Raw genomic sequence first — 14,484 nt, 5'->3', positions numbered from 1 at the left:
TTTCAGAAGAGACTAGACAATAAAAGTAATAGGCAATAAAAGATCAGGACAATAATAAAAGCAATCCTGGATGCTACTACAACACTCCAAGGTTTATATATAGCTCTCACTTTCATTACCTGACTTGATCCTGACAACGACCTTGCAACGCAGAAATTCCTCTTTTAACAGATGAGGAACAGAAGCTTAGAAACAACCAGTGACTTTCTGAAGGACACAGAGCTGGGAAATGTCAGAATCCAGAGTTTCTAAATCCTAGACCAGGGTAGTAGTCCAGTGTGGTCATTAAGTTTGAGGCTTCTTAAGTCAGACTGGTGGGTTCAAATCCTAGAAATATTGATTAGTATTGGTGAAAAATTGGCAAACCAGTTCACGTGAGTTGTAATGTCTTCGCTAGTTAAATAGGGATGACAACAGTGCTTTCCTTGTAGTGTTTTGTAAAGATTCAGGAAATCTGGGATTAAAGGCTGGCATGTGGTGAGTTTACTATATCTGCACCCATTTTACTATGTCTGAACCATTTAATATGGCTCCTTAAGGGGACAGTATGTATCCATGTTACACAATGAGTAATCTAAGGTTAGTCAAAGAAGTTGTAGGAATCTTTGTGTTTATCTTGGGGGAATGAAGCGGGGAGGGGGGCTGGGATTGCTACAGCTTTTAAGAAGGAGCAGTGGGCTGGCACAACATGCTGTGGCATATGAAGCTCTTCTCAATAACAGTTGGGACATCTGAAGCGCCAATAAGATGCTATAAGCAAGGCAGAGTCACCCTGGCCCTTCAGTCCCAAATACCAGAAATGACAGTAAAGGTGGCAACAAAAAGATGATTTTCCTTGTGATATTTGGCTATGACAGGATCCACATAAAGAGAAAGAATTCTGTATAAAGAAGAAATTAATTCCATGGTACCCAAGATCCCAAAGTATTCTGGGAACAATTTATTGCAAAGTTCTTGAGCACAGTGTCTACTTTACCTGATTGTGTTGCCTTCTTTACAGCTAGTCTAGGGATAAACACCTAGTAGGATCAAAATAGACAAATACTCATTGGATAAAATTTGAAACGTGGGTTGGTCCAACAAAGTATTCTATGTATTTTGCAGATGGAAGTGGAGTTGTATATTACTTCCCACACTGTGAGGGAAGGTTGGGTATATTTGTCATGGAAAAGGCGGTGATGCCTTTTCCCCTTTGAGTTCATCATGACAAAATAGGATGATGATGATGATGATAGCTAAGTATCAGGATAGTGATAATAGTGGCAGCTCTTACTGAGCTCTACCCATGTGCCAAGAACCTTTCTAAACACTTCACAGGTGTTGCTTCATTGAATGTTTCCAACAGTTCATGGAAGCAGACACCTTTACTTTCTACATTTTAGAGAAGAGAAAGGGAGGTTATTAGCCCTTGGACACACCACTAGTATCAGTTGGAACTGGGATTCTGACCCAGTCTGCTGGACCCAAATCAACACAGCTTTAGAAGCTATCTGATAGAAAATGATGGAATTTAGAGCTGGACAGGTGTTAGTGATCATCTGTAGAGTAAAAGTTGTGAGAGTGGTTTCTGGAAAGAGTTTCTGCAGAATTAGAGATTCCCGTGTGCCAGGCACTGCCCTAAGCCCTTTACATCCACTGATTCCCTTAAATCCTCACAGAAGACCAATAAAATAGGCGCTGTTATTATCCCGTTGTTACAACTGATGTAAATAATTTGCACCAGGTCACAAAATTAGTAAGCAGTAGACTTGAACCCAGGTAATGGTGGTGTCAGTACCACTCCCCTTAACCATGAACTGAAACGAAAGTCAGAGGCATCGCAAGAGATCAAGGATGTCTCTCCAGGGGTTTGGGGTGGGAAGGAGGATGAAAACGTGGCAGTTGAGACAGTCTCGGAGTAAGGGGGCACGATTTCAGCTGGTGAAAGTGTCTAAGGGTGGGTGCGGGTGCTGCACAGGAAGAGCCGGTGATTTTGCAAAAACAATCGTAAATGGCTTCCACCCAAATCATGGCCAGTCGAGCAGCTGAGAGTGGGAGGGAATTTTATTTCAGTTAGCCCAGAGAACTGGTCAACTTGACCTTTCTTCTCAAAAGATGCTTCATGCCCTTGACTTTTGGGGACACAGAAATCAGCATTTTGACTTTGGTTTTCTCAAGTAGCAACCGTGGCTACAAGTGGTTTATTGATTTGTCTTTATCTTCCCAAACATCCCCGGCCTTGGTTTGCTTAAGAGGGCAAGTGACACTGCGTGATGAATTCCCCGGGGCGGTGAGCGCCACCTCCCCGCAGAGCTGCCAAGGAGCCCTCGAGTGAAACCTTCCCTATGGATGCTTGTCCGAAACGCCTCCCCAGTCTCCTCCACTCCCTCTCTCCAAGGTGCCATTCTCATCTCGGCCTTGCCCGCGCCCCTGGGTGGGAAGAGCCCGCCTTGCCTTTCCCAACACCTAGCCAAGTCGCATGACTGGTTCTAACTTCAGTTGGGAAAGTTTCCCAGCTAGGAGTTCCAGGACTTTCTGGCGCTCTGCCCGGTTCTGGAGAAGGCATCTCCTTGCTCTTCCCTTCTGGTGTCCTTCGAATTCAGCCTAACTTTGCGCAGCAACATCGCGAGCTCTAGCCTTGACTTGGAGCCCGTGGGGGATCCGACAGCGCGTTCTCTGCGAAGGCGCGGTACCCTCGAGCCCCTCTGCAGAGCCGGCGCTGCGCGCACCAAGACGCTGTCTGAGAGGCGCCGCTCACAACCCGCTGGCAACTCTCGGAGTCGCCTCCGGTCTCCTTAGGGTCTGGCTACTCGGTGGCCAGAGCCCCCGCGCCAGCCCCCACACCCCATCCGGTGACTCGCCCGCAGGTGGCAGAGGCGGCGCACGGAGCGGGAGAGGGGAGGGCGCCTCGCTCCCGGGCTCTCGGTTGGCGGCTCCCGCTTCCAGCACGCCGCCCGCGCGCCCCCGCCGCCCAGTGCCGCGCAGCGCCCCCGGCGCCCCCCTCCGGCCTCCGCCCGCACCTGCACCCCGCTCCGCGTGCTTCGCAGCCGCCGCCGCCACCGCCGTCGCCTCTCTCTCTCCCAGCGCGGCGGACGCCCCCGGGCTCAGCGGCGAGGGCGCTCCGGTGCTAGACCCATCACCAGACACCCCTGGGCCGGTTGACTCCCGAGTCTCGCTCCTGCACCCCGCGTCCCCAAAGATGAATGTGAGGAGGGTGGAAAGCATCTCGGCTCAGCTGGAGGAGGCGAGCTCCACAGGCGGTAGGATGCAATAAGCATTGGAGCGGGCGCCCGCGTCCACCCTCCTTCCCTCGCAAGCTCAGACGGGGGACCCCTTCCCGGGCTGGGGACGCTTGTTGCCTCTGCTGCATGAGAAACAGTCACCTGGGTGGGACTGGGAAGGGGAGGCGGCAGCGGCGAGAATGGGGGTGCGAAGGAGAGGGGGTGCATGCGAGGTCCGGGTCGGGGAAGAAGAGGTGTTTGAAGTGTGTGTGAAACTCGCCGGTGGCAGGGTTCCCTGCGATCTTGTGCCTACTTTTGCCTTCTCTGAAAATTTCCCATGTTGTTGGTGCATCTGCCAGATGACTTCAGACCACACACTTCCTTCTCCTAACACCTGGGGATAAATGAGCTGAAATAGTATTGATCCTCTCCCTCCACGTTGCCTTTATGCTCCCAAACATTTCTTCATTAAAACTCTGTTTTCGTCCCCTGGTAATATACAGGCGGAATGTTTCCCAGGTCAGATGCTTCAGCAGAACCGTATGTCTTGTTTTTGTCAGCTTCAGTTTGGTGTGTTCAGAGAAAATGGTCCTCAGTGACCCTTGGAAATAATTTATACATAGTATAGCCTTGGAAAGGTACTGGGCACTCTGTGCAAGGAGCTTGGTTTCAGAGTATTGTGCATTCTGCGAAAGCAGGGAAAGGGCACGTTTTGATCAGTTTAGTGGTATCCATAGCGACATACAGGACGATATCTCCCACCCCTCTCAACCCAATAAAGCCTCTTCGGTTGAATCGATTTGTTTTTAGGTAGCTTCGATGTGTATAGTTTTTTAGAGGAGCCGTAAATCGAATGAAGGGTGTTGTAGGGAACCTGAGAGTGATTGAGAGCTGGACATTTCCCAGATTATATAAGATGAGGAGTCACACATGGCTATGAAAAACTTGCACTTGATGTAAAGTTGCAAGGAAAGAGGCATTTCCACATTCTACCTGTTTATATCCAGGGAAATGGGGCCACTTCAACTTGAGTCCATCACCCTAATTTATGGACGTTGAGATTTGGACACATTCCCTTTCTTCCCTTCCCTCCATTAGTTCAGATGATTGTAACTGGGAGGACTCTAGTCTTCTTAGTATGTGAAATTTTAAAGAAAATGTCCTTGTAGTCTGGAAAAAATAATATGACGGTCACCTTTAAAGCCCCAAATTTGACTTGTAATTATGTTTAGTTTAGGTCTTCCTTGTGACAATAGCTGCCACTCATTGCAAACTAAGTACGTCTAGGATATATTTTATGAGCGATACTCATAATCTTGAAGAGACTGAATTTTTCAGAATGGCAATTTAAGTGTAGAGGGCTCAGTAGTTGTTGAGTTCATAGGCTCTCTGTCTTTGCAGTTCCTTTGACTCAGAATAGGGTAGGGAGCTAGCTATCCTTTCAGGGACTTACTCATGCACAAGGCAATAGTAGGTACTCAAAGATAGAGAGGGTTGTAGGATCAGAAGTCCGGGCAACTGGGTGGTTTGCATCGTTCGGCTGCTCAGCGATAACAGCTTTTTGGCTGGGCCTCGTCTTTAATTGGCCAGATGGGGATTGAATCAGCACGTCTGGTCTATTCACAGTGCCATAGGTGGCCATAATCTCTACTGGGTAAAATGAGAAAGATGAAATCACATCTGGGGAGTATGATGTATTAAAAATAACTTTTAGTACCATCTCTAGAATCAGCATGTGTTCATTGTTCCTTTGGAGAATAGAAAGATGTTGATTTATATCTTGGCTCAGGTGGACCAAAAGGGAAGTGTTTTCTGGCTTGAATTGATTTGACACCTGTTTCTTGAATTGTACTCACATGTTTTTAGAGTTAATTGTTATAGAAGAAAAAAGGGGAAAAAATGTTTGAAGCACCTTTTTTTTTTTGTTCTTAGTGTAATTGTTTCAAGTTTATATTAGAGAATGATCCCCAGGTATGTAGTCTATATTATTTTCAGCAAATATAAGCTTTAGTACGTTGGTGATTTGTGCTCAAATATAGGGTAGTCTTGACAATCCTGGGACGAGAAAAGTGTCATTTTTGAAGGTTTCAACTCTAGTTTCAATTCTTGTTTTAAAACAATAGTCCCTGACCTCTTGTTTCCTTTCAAATAAGTGGACATTAGCATAACTTCTAATGTGACCATGATGCTTTTCTCTTAAATATATGCCTCTTGGATGGAGGTTTATAAAATGATTTAATTGAAATTTAAACAAAATTTAACTGGAGGATCAGACTGAGAGGAATGTATGAAGATGAGAGGGAAATCAGGAATTGGAGAAGTGTGTGTGTGTGTGTGTGTGTGTGTGTGTGTATTTTATGACCTGACTCTAGAGCCAGAATACTGTGAAAAACAGTTTGTTGAGAAACTACAGGTGAAAACTACACTAAAGTGAAAGTAGGGAGGGAAATGTAGGAAAGATGGGAGCAGGGTTGAGTTGCGTTGCTAAAAGTTTAAAATAAAATAACTAAAAAAGCTCATTCCTCACTCTTTTCAACAGGTAATACGTTTAATATGTTAACTGATGAATACCACTTCTAAGTCACTGTAGTTGACACTTAATACTGTGCAGAACAGAAAATGGACGCTTGTCAATGACTTCATACAAGTAGAGAAGGTTTCTTCGGAATCACTGTGCTCACTTTTACCCTCCCTCTCATCAGCTTCCACATTAACCCAAAAGCTTGCCCCCAATATATTTCTCATGTCATTGTCCACTCCCATTATTTTGCTCCCCTGCTGTAAAATCAAACATAATCCTGCTACTGGTGGAGTGGGAGATGCCAATTCACTGGTGTATTTGAAAGAGAATCAGAAATAAGGTCAGAGGAAATAGCCCCATAAAATTGTTCATCGGTGTCCTTAATTTGTGCCCTGTAACGTAGGGATGGCAGATGTTATGGGATGTAGTCTACAGCTAAAAGTGGGGAGGGAAGTGGGTGTTTCAGCAGTTGCTGGAGGAGGTAGTAGAGTGGGCGTGGCCCGCAAATTGACCCAGAGCTGGACCTGGGTAATCAGAGGCCCCTCCCCTAGTCCCCTGTCCTTGGAATGTACGTTCTGCCCACTCTTCTCACAGCCCGAGCCCTTTTCAAGGACACAGCCTTGAGAGAGTAACTTGTTGAGATCATCTGGGTGGTATACGTGACTGAACCTAGTTAAAGCCTCTATATAAACCTTTAAGAATCTGGTGGGCAGGTGTGGAGATCTCCTCGTCTTGCTTTGCCCAAGACAAGCCTTGTATTTAAGGTCACTTGTGTAGTAAACCTGCCACCAACCAGTATGGAGTGGTCTGCCTCTTTCTTTGGTCTCTTTTTGCCCTCTGTGTATGGGGCCCAGTATCAAATTTCACCTGGGAAGCTCCTGAGTTTGGGAATCAACAATAGTACAGTGAATAATCCTCTTCATTTTTGTATTGTGTGATGGATGTATCATGGCTCCAGCTTAAGTTTGGGGTTTATTAAAGATAAGGCAAACTTGGAGTAGTAATTCCACAAGGGTAGTAGTGAAAAGCCTATTTATTCTGAACCAAGGAGAAGCTTTTTATGGCACAAGGCATTATTCTCTTTTCTCTGTGTTGTTGAATGTAAGAAGGTTCTAATCAAATGATACGGTGAAGTGTTAAAATTCAACAACCCTCTTCCTCTTGCTCCACTTTTTTTTTTTCTGGCCAATGCTTATGCAGAGTTTCATAACATAAGGCTATAGATGGTTTGGAAATTAATGATCCATGCAATATAAAACATGTGTGCAAGATTTCTGTGGAATCGTAGACCAGATAGTAGTAGTTGAATCTTTTGAAGGTCTGTTTCTGGGCTTAAAGTTTATGGTCCTTCTTAATCTTTTTTTGTCCTTTTATTTGTTTTTCTTGTCCTCTCTGGTTTCCTAGAACATATGGATAATATTGCTTTGCAATATTTCTTTGCAGAGTGTGCTTGCTTACTTAATAACCTCCCTTCTTAGGGACTTTCAAGCAGATTAAAGAGAGTGTGTGTGTATGTGTGTGTGTGTGTGTGTGTGAGAGAGAGAGAGAGAGAGAGAGAGAAGGAGAAATGGAGGTAAGGAGGGAAAATGAATTTTTAATTTGCTCAATGAGCCTTTACCATCCTTAAAAATATTTTAAAGTTATGTAACTACATCTACCACCACACATTTATTCACCCTTGGGCATTAAATCACTTACTTCTTTTTCAAAACTGTTCATTGCTTAAAGGTCCTAGTGGTCTTTTTTCCAGTCACATTGTCCTGAACTCACTGCAGTGCTTCATGCTGTTTATCCACACTCCTTAGAAGACTGTGAACCCTGAGAGCAGAGCCGTTGTGTTGTGCCCACCACTATGTCCCAGAGTCTGGCCTGAAGCCTGACATACAGTATTTGCTCAATAACAGATATTTGTTGAATGAAGATCTCCTCCCTTGCATTTTGTGACACTGCATTATTCTCTTTCCTCCTACTTCTTTCACATCTCATTTTCTGACCCTTATTTCTTCCTTTGCTCATGTTGTGCAACTTTGCACAAAGTTCTTTCTTCATTCTCTTCTCTCTCTCTCCTCCCTCCCTAATCTAATTGTGGTTTTGATGCATCTTACCTGGATGCAGAGGACTCCTTAGTCTATAGCTCTGGCCCAACCCCTTTCCCCATTACCAGATGGACATTTCCATGCCCTGTTGGTCAGACCTATCAGCAAGTTTTACCAGCGCCTCGAAATCAGTATGTCAGAAAAGACATATCCTCTCTTCTAAGAATAATTTCTTGTCCAAATTTTGATAATGGTGACATCATTTTCTGAGGCATGCAGTTATAAAATAAAGCAAAGTGTTTCCTTCTGTATGGTACTTCCTACCTTGATTCTTTCCTCCCCTTCCATGTGGAATCAGTCACCAAGCCTTACTAATCCTCTTCTGATTCTCTTCTAGCTTTTATGTCCAGCTCCCCCCTCCAACTCCCATTGCATCACTCAAGATTATATTATTTCCCAGGCTGTCATGGCTGTCTCCTATTTGCACTAAGTGCCGCTCCCCGCTCACAGCCAAATAAATTTACTAAAACCTGATTTGAGTCAGGTCATTCTCTTTGTATGCAAAATCCTTGCCATTACTTATGGAACTAAAAATACTGTTTTCTTAGCTTGATAGTCAAGGTTTCCATGGTGACAGTCCTGCATCCCAACATTTTCTTTTCATGACTCTTCTAGGGCTACACCTTGACCTGATAAACGGAATTGTTCCCTAGTCCCTACACATGTCTCATGTTGTACCTCCTGCTTAGAATGAACTTCCTGCCCCAACATTACTCACTGAACATTGTTGAATGCTCAACATCGAACATGTCCTTCAAGACTCATCTCAAATGCCTTGTCCTTTTCAATGCAGCCTTACTGATTTCTCCCTGTCTCCTCCCCGAAGAATTACACTTTGAATTTTCATCAGTCATTCTCCTTTTATTTTTGACTGATATCTGAATAACAAGGCAGAATAAACTATGTATATTCGTTTGGTGTGCAGTCTTAAGTTGTAACTCCTTGATGGCGAGTACCATACATGAATTGCTAATTTTTGTACCCCTGCAGATGACTGGTACAGTGCTTCAAAAAATAGTAGGTGCTTAAAATGTAGTTACGGAATTTAAACCATACTGCCCAGTGGTAGACCCATCAAAGACCCAAAATTACAATTCACGTTTGATTGCTTGTTAAGCCATCTACTGGAAGTGGTTTTTTGGTTCTGTCTTTTCCATTCAGTGGGCCAGGTCTATGAGTAGAGTAATCTGACACCAAGATAGTGCTCTTCTGAACTGTGCATGTTCTTGCATCTGTAATGCATGGCTGTGAGAGTTTACATCATTTCCAAAGAAGAGCTTAATAAGTAACCAGTGTTTTCTGTGTATTTAGAGCAATAGGCAGTGTCATCTTTGGATACTGTTGCTATGACTGTCCCTCATCCTTCCAGACTTATCACCACTAGGATTGGTAGTTCAGGGGGCCCCCAGTTAGTGATTATCACCTCTCCTGGTTCCCCTTCCAATAAAAGAGTGGAAAGATGAGTTAAGTACTCACTCTGAATCATGATTGTGATTGTCGATACTAGTCTGACTTAGTGTTACAGAGAATAGGCCTTGACATTTCCCAACCCAGAGCCTAAATGGCTACACCACCATGTCTGCCATTATTATTACCATCATCATTATCTTCATCAGATGATAAATCCTTTTACTATAGAAGTGGCTGTGGAAAGGAATGGAAAAATTAAAAAACTGAAACATCATTCAGCATATACACATCCACTTCCTCCGGTGCATTTTCTTCCATATCAGACTTCACAGAATCAGGCCGTGTTGGGAGGGAATTGGCAGAGCTGTGGAAACCATGGCAGGGCTGAGATGAGATGAGGTTCAGTTTTTTTACTCTCACCGCTGGGGCGGTCTCCCTTCTTGCCTAGTTTCTTTGCTGTAGGCTGCTCTATACACATACATATCCACATATTATTAGAAAGTCTGAAAAAAAAGAGAGACTGTCAGCGTTTACACATGTAACTTCTTTGTACACTTTGACCATCTAATGAATAATGTGAACATGGATACAAATGTAAAATTTGCCATATTGAGCACTTGGCCTTCATTCCAATATGTTAAGGGCTGATTTTTCTTCTCTAATGGACACAGCCAGTGCGGTTGAATGACTGTCCCATTGGAAATAGGTTGTCTCTTTGGATATATTATTGACCTTTTGGAAACTTCTCTCTCCTACATATTCTCCCCTAATTATTTATTTAAGTAAAAATAAGTAGTCAACCCATTTTACAGTAACAGTGCATAACTTTTTGGTTACCTGGGATTTGGACTGGCTAGTTAGGAAAGTGTCCCCCCAGGTATTCGGGCAGCATCTGCTCATGAATAGTGAATAAAAAGTCTTTAGGGAATTCGAACTGGCAATTTTTTATAGATCTTTACTCTAAAAAAGGTTTTGGAGAAGAAGTAGACTTCATCCCCAGATGTCAGCACTTCTTAATATTTGAAGGATCTTTTGAGTGAAGCAGTTTATTTAAGAAATGACATTATCTGCAGCCCAAATAGGAATCAAAATCAGATTTGACTGATATAGTAACTACTGCAGTCTAATGACTATGCATACTTCCTCCCTTCCTCCCCCTCTCCCTCCCTCTCTCTTTCTCTCTCTCTCATGTCTTCATTATGATAGCATCTGCACACTGTGCTACAGATGCCTGGGTGCCCTGAAAAATGTCCCCAAATATGATTTTTTTAAACCAGAGAAGATGTGACTTCCAAAAGTCTTCACGAGCTTCATAATAAAATTGGGTGAAAATAGCACATGTAGCTATTAAACTGATCTACATCTCAGAATAGATATCCTGCCAGGGGCTTTATTTTGGGTTGTAACTTTTTGTACTTTAATTAAATTTTCATTAGAATATCATGAGAAACTACTCACAAAAAAAATTGATCTAGCCCATACCTTTTTTTTTTTTTTTTTTTTTTTTTTCTTTTTTTGCGGTACGCGGGCCCCTCACTGTTGTGGCCTCTCCCGTTGCGGAGCACAGGCTCCAGACGCGCAGGCTCAGTGGCCATGGCTCACAGGCCCAGCCGCTCCGCTAGCCCATACCTTTTATCCATGTTTTGTATGTGGTAAGTGCTCCAGGGATGTGTTGAATGAATAAAAGCATTTTATATTATGGTTATACCCTCTCGTACTCCAATCCATTCCATCACTGTGGAAATGGGATCATTAGGTCTTCTTGTTGTGTCTGCAGGGAGTTTTGGAAAAAACCAAAACAATAATATAGAAATAACAGACATTTCAAAAATAACCCTGTCAAATCCAGTCCTGAGAACAAGTTTAATTTAGAGCAATTTAATTTAATTCAGAAAGGTGGGAACATGGGAACATATAAAATAGCCACTGAGTATCATGTTGCTGTTCCTCTTTCTTCACCTATAAGATGGTGGTAATTACATCCACTTGTAGGTTACAGGGATGCATTCTGTAATGATGAAATGAGATTAATCAGCAAAAGTATGTATTTACAAAGAAACTACTTGGTGCTGGGATGAGTGAGATGTAGAGACTGCCTTTAGAGACCTTACGGTGTATTCAAGAGATATTTATTGAGTATGCACCAGGTATTTACAGTCGAGTAGGGGAGAAATAAATAAACATGTATATTTTAAAATATTCATTGCCATACAGACATAAAGATGAAGTGAGATGGATGTTGAAAAGCAAGATTACCTCCAGTTGATATAAGTGCCATTCCTTTACAAGTGGATGCAGTGAAAGCAGTGATATTGAGCTTGATTTTTCTCTCTTTGGGATCTTACAAAATAAAGCTATCAGAAGAACTGAGATCAAAATTCTATATTTGTTCTATCGTCCAATATTTTCCTGCCTTCCATTCTCCTGTAATATGGGTTTATGTGTCCACCACTTAAATACATTGTGACATTATCTAAGCCATTTTAAAGATTTTTAAAACCTATGATGCTGGGAGTCTGTGAGGAAGTGCACTTTTTCCATAAAACAAACATGATTTTGATGCTTGGAGAATACAAAATGAGTAATAACTTTTATATAAAGGTAGTCATAAAGGAACTGAAAATGCCTAGCTCTTTATTTGCCAGTTTAAATAATGTTCTGGTAAAGGCAGAGGCATTTCAAGTTAGTGTAGGATTTTAAAAAATTAGCTAGAATATCACTCTAATTCTTAAATGTGACTTTATAGAATCAATCATTTATCATAAGGATATTATTATACCTGATTTAATATTGTAAGCACTTGTGAACATTAGATTCACTAAGTCTTTCTTGCATCTTTTCCAAGAATTCCTCAAATACTCTTTTTGTATCATGTATTTCCCCAAACTCCCTTTAATTTGAGGCTTCCTTCTGGGATGCGCGGTATTATTGCAGTCTGTTCCCTATTTCCGTTTCTCGCTTGGTCCGGTTTCATCATAGTTTCCTGCTGAAGTTGTGATTTCTGAGAGAGTTGGTGCCGGTTCTGAAACACAGGTGCCTCACGTTAATTTGAAGGTTGTGGGGAGGGAAGTCTTGGGAAACAAGAATAGAATAATGAGAGTTCAGAACCAGGCATTGGGAAATGTGGAAAAAGGAAGGTGGAAACTGTAAAATACAGCAATATGCAGGGACACAAAGGGAGATAATTCTCCCGCTATTTATTTAAAGAATAAACCCCATTTTTGATGGAGGTTTTATAAGATAGTTTTTAAAAAGACAGCACATCCTAAACTGCAAAACTCAAAGGTGATATAAATACTAGCGCTTCTGACATAAGAACCAGATTTGTAGTTAAACCATATAAAACCTCCTAGTTCAATTAAAGTTGTGGATATAGATTCTGAATGAAAATTAGTCACTACAAAACCTAATACTTTAAGATTTTTGTTCACTTCTCAGGATAAATACAATGTAAAATCTACAAACACTACACTGGGAAGATTGAACTGTAGAAATAATTTGTTAGAAACATTGCAATTTAAAGCACAGTTACATTTATCTTGGATCCCTGATCATGAGATTGTGGCTTTTCATAAATATCATTAGAATAGAATTTCAGATCTCAAGCAGAGACAGTTATAACTTCTTAATGCAATTTATGTTCTAGTATTTTCAAAATAGTTTTGAGGATGCTATTCAACAGTCCTTTGAAACACATTGATCAATTACCTACTATACGAGGGACACTGCAAGTCAACATTTCAGAAAATAAAAAAGCATGTTAGTTGTTTAGGAATTAAGCTTTTAAATCATATCTTCCTTCTCCACCCCAGAATTCTACTTGATCTGAATTGTGTATTGATTAGGTAGAGCATGTTGGCTTATCTCATTTTCACAGACACCTGCTAACTAAATACCTTCCTAGAACCCTGGGGTAAGTCCTTGGTGGAGGATATCAGAAGCTGCAGTCCCTGTCTTCTATGAAATAACAAGCCAAACGAGCACAGAGTACACCTTTCATAATCACACGGTTTGTTACTAAGTGATATGGGTTTCACAGAGTCACATAAAATATAAAACAAGTCCTATGTGGAAAAACTAGCATTAAACTGTAGACTAGATAATATTGCTGCTCCACATGTCAGTGGGGGATTCTCCAAATGGGAGGCAATTTATTCTTTTGTAAAACGTATTAAAATACCTATTATTTGTCAAGTATTGTTCTAAGTACTAGAATACAGAGATGAAAAATATCCCATGGGAAACCCTGAATCTAGTTAAAGAGATAGACACGTGAGATGGTAATTGGAATGTCAAAGTCTTAGGACAGCTCTAAGCACAGAGTGCTTTGGAAAGACATATATGAGTCACCTCATGCAGGTAGGTAGGATCACAGTAAGCTCCCTAGACTGGATGGGAATGGAGGATGAGAATGAGTTTTCCAGGTAAAGACAGCAGGTGGGATGATGGATATTTTAGGCAGGGAGTGCTGTGGCTCTGAGGCTGGTTCTAAGAAAACGTGGTGGTACAATCGGGACAGTGAGAAGTCCCATGTGCAGTGAAGGTTGGGGTAGAAGGAAAATGGGGAGCTGGAGCAGTAGTCAGCATCAGGATGTGAAGGCATCGGGGAGCTACTGATACATTTCAGTCAAGAGCACAGCATGATCACATTTGCACATTGGGAAGATTACTGCAGTGATGTGGCAAATGGACAGAAGGGGAATGAAACAGTGGGCATGGAGACCTGCTGAGGTAGAATTGCAGGTGAGGCACACTGGGATCATAGTAAAGCACTGGTGATGTGGTGGAGGATGGAGGGTACACATGAGATAAGCAGAGGATGAGACCAAGAAGACTTGATGATAGGTTATAATTGGGGTTGGGGGAGAAGGAGCAACCTGGGTCATCTTCTAGATTTCTGGTTTGGGTAACGGGTGGTTGACATATGTTTATGTAGATGGGAAATACAGAAGGAGGTTTAATTGAAAGAAAATGAGATCAGTTTGGGACTGTAACATTTAAGACCTTTTGGGATATCAAAATGGAGATGTCTAGTAGGTACTGGGCTGTAGAAATACGGTACATAAGAGTGAGATTTGATTCTGTAGACAGTGGGGAGCCAGTTGAATTTAGGAGGAGTGACAGAATGAGGAATATTAATTTTGCATAGCTGTGTAGGCTGCACCGTTGACAAAGATGTCATTAGGAGGCTGTTGCATTAGTCTAAATGAGGGAAAGTAAATGTTTGAACAATGGTAAAGGCAATGGGAATGGAAGG

The 14,484-nt window shown here is 42.2% G+C and overlaps 1 protein-coding gene across 2 annotated transcripts in view; it reads left to right on the top strand.

The window, feature by feature from the left end:
- Window positions 1-3,178: 3,178 nt before the first annotated feature.
- Window positions 3,179-14,484, top strand: part of KCNIP4 (potassium voltage-gated channel interacting protein 4) — a gene marked incomplete at both ends in the record, with an annotated part of 1,193,276 nt that continues 1,181,970 nt past the window's right edge. For both annotated transcript variants that reach the window (XM_079704278.1, XM_079704274.1), the window contains one exon: window positions 3,179-3,239. In XM_079704278.1, the coding sequence (XP_079560404.1) occupies window positions 3,179-3,239 (61 nt within the window). The remainder of the gene's footprint in view (window positions 3,240-14,484) is intronic.

The sequence above is a fragment of the Hyperoodon ampullatus genome (assembly GCF_949752795.1).
Source record: "Hyperoodon ampullatus genome assembly, chromosome: 1".
In the NCBI taxonomy this organism is placed as follows: Eukaryota; Metazoa; Chordata; class Mammalia; order Artiodactyla; family Ziphiidae; genus Hyperoodon; species Hyperoodon ampullatus.
Note: the sequence above shows the minus strand (reverse complement) of the source record. Positions and strands in the feature narration are given on the sequence as shown.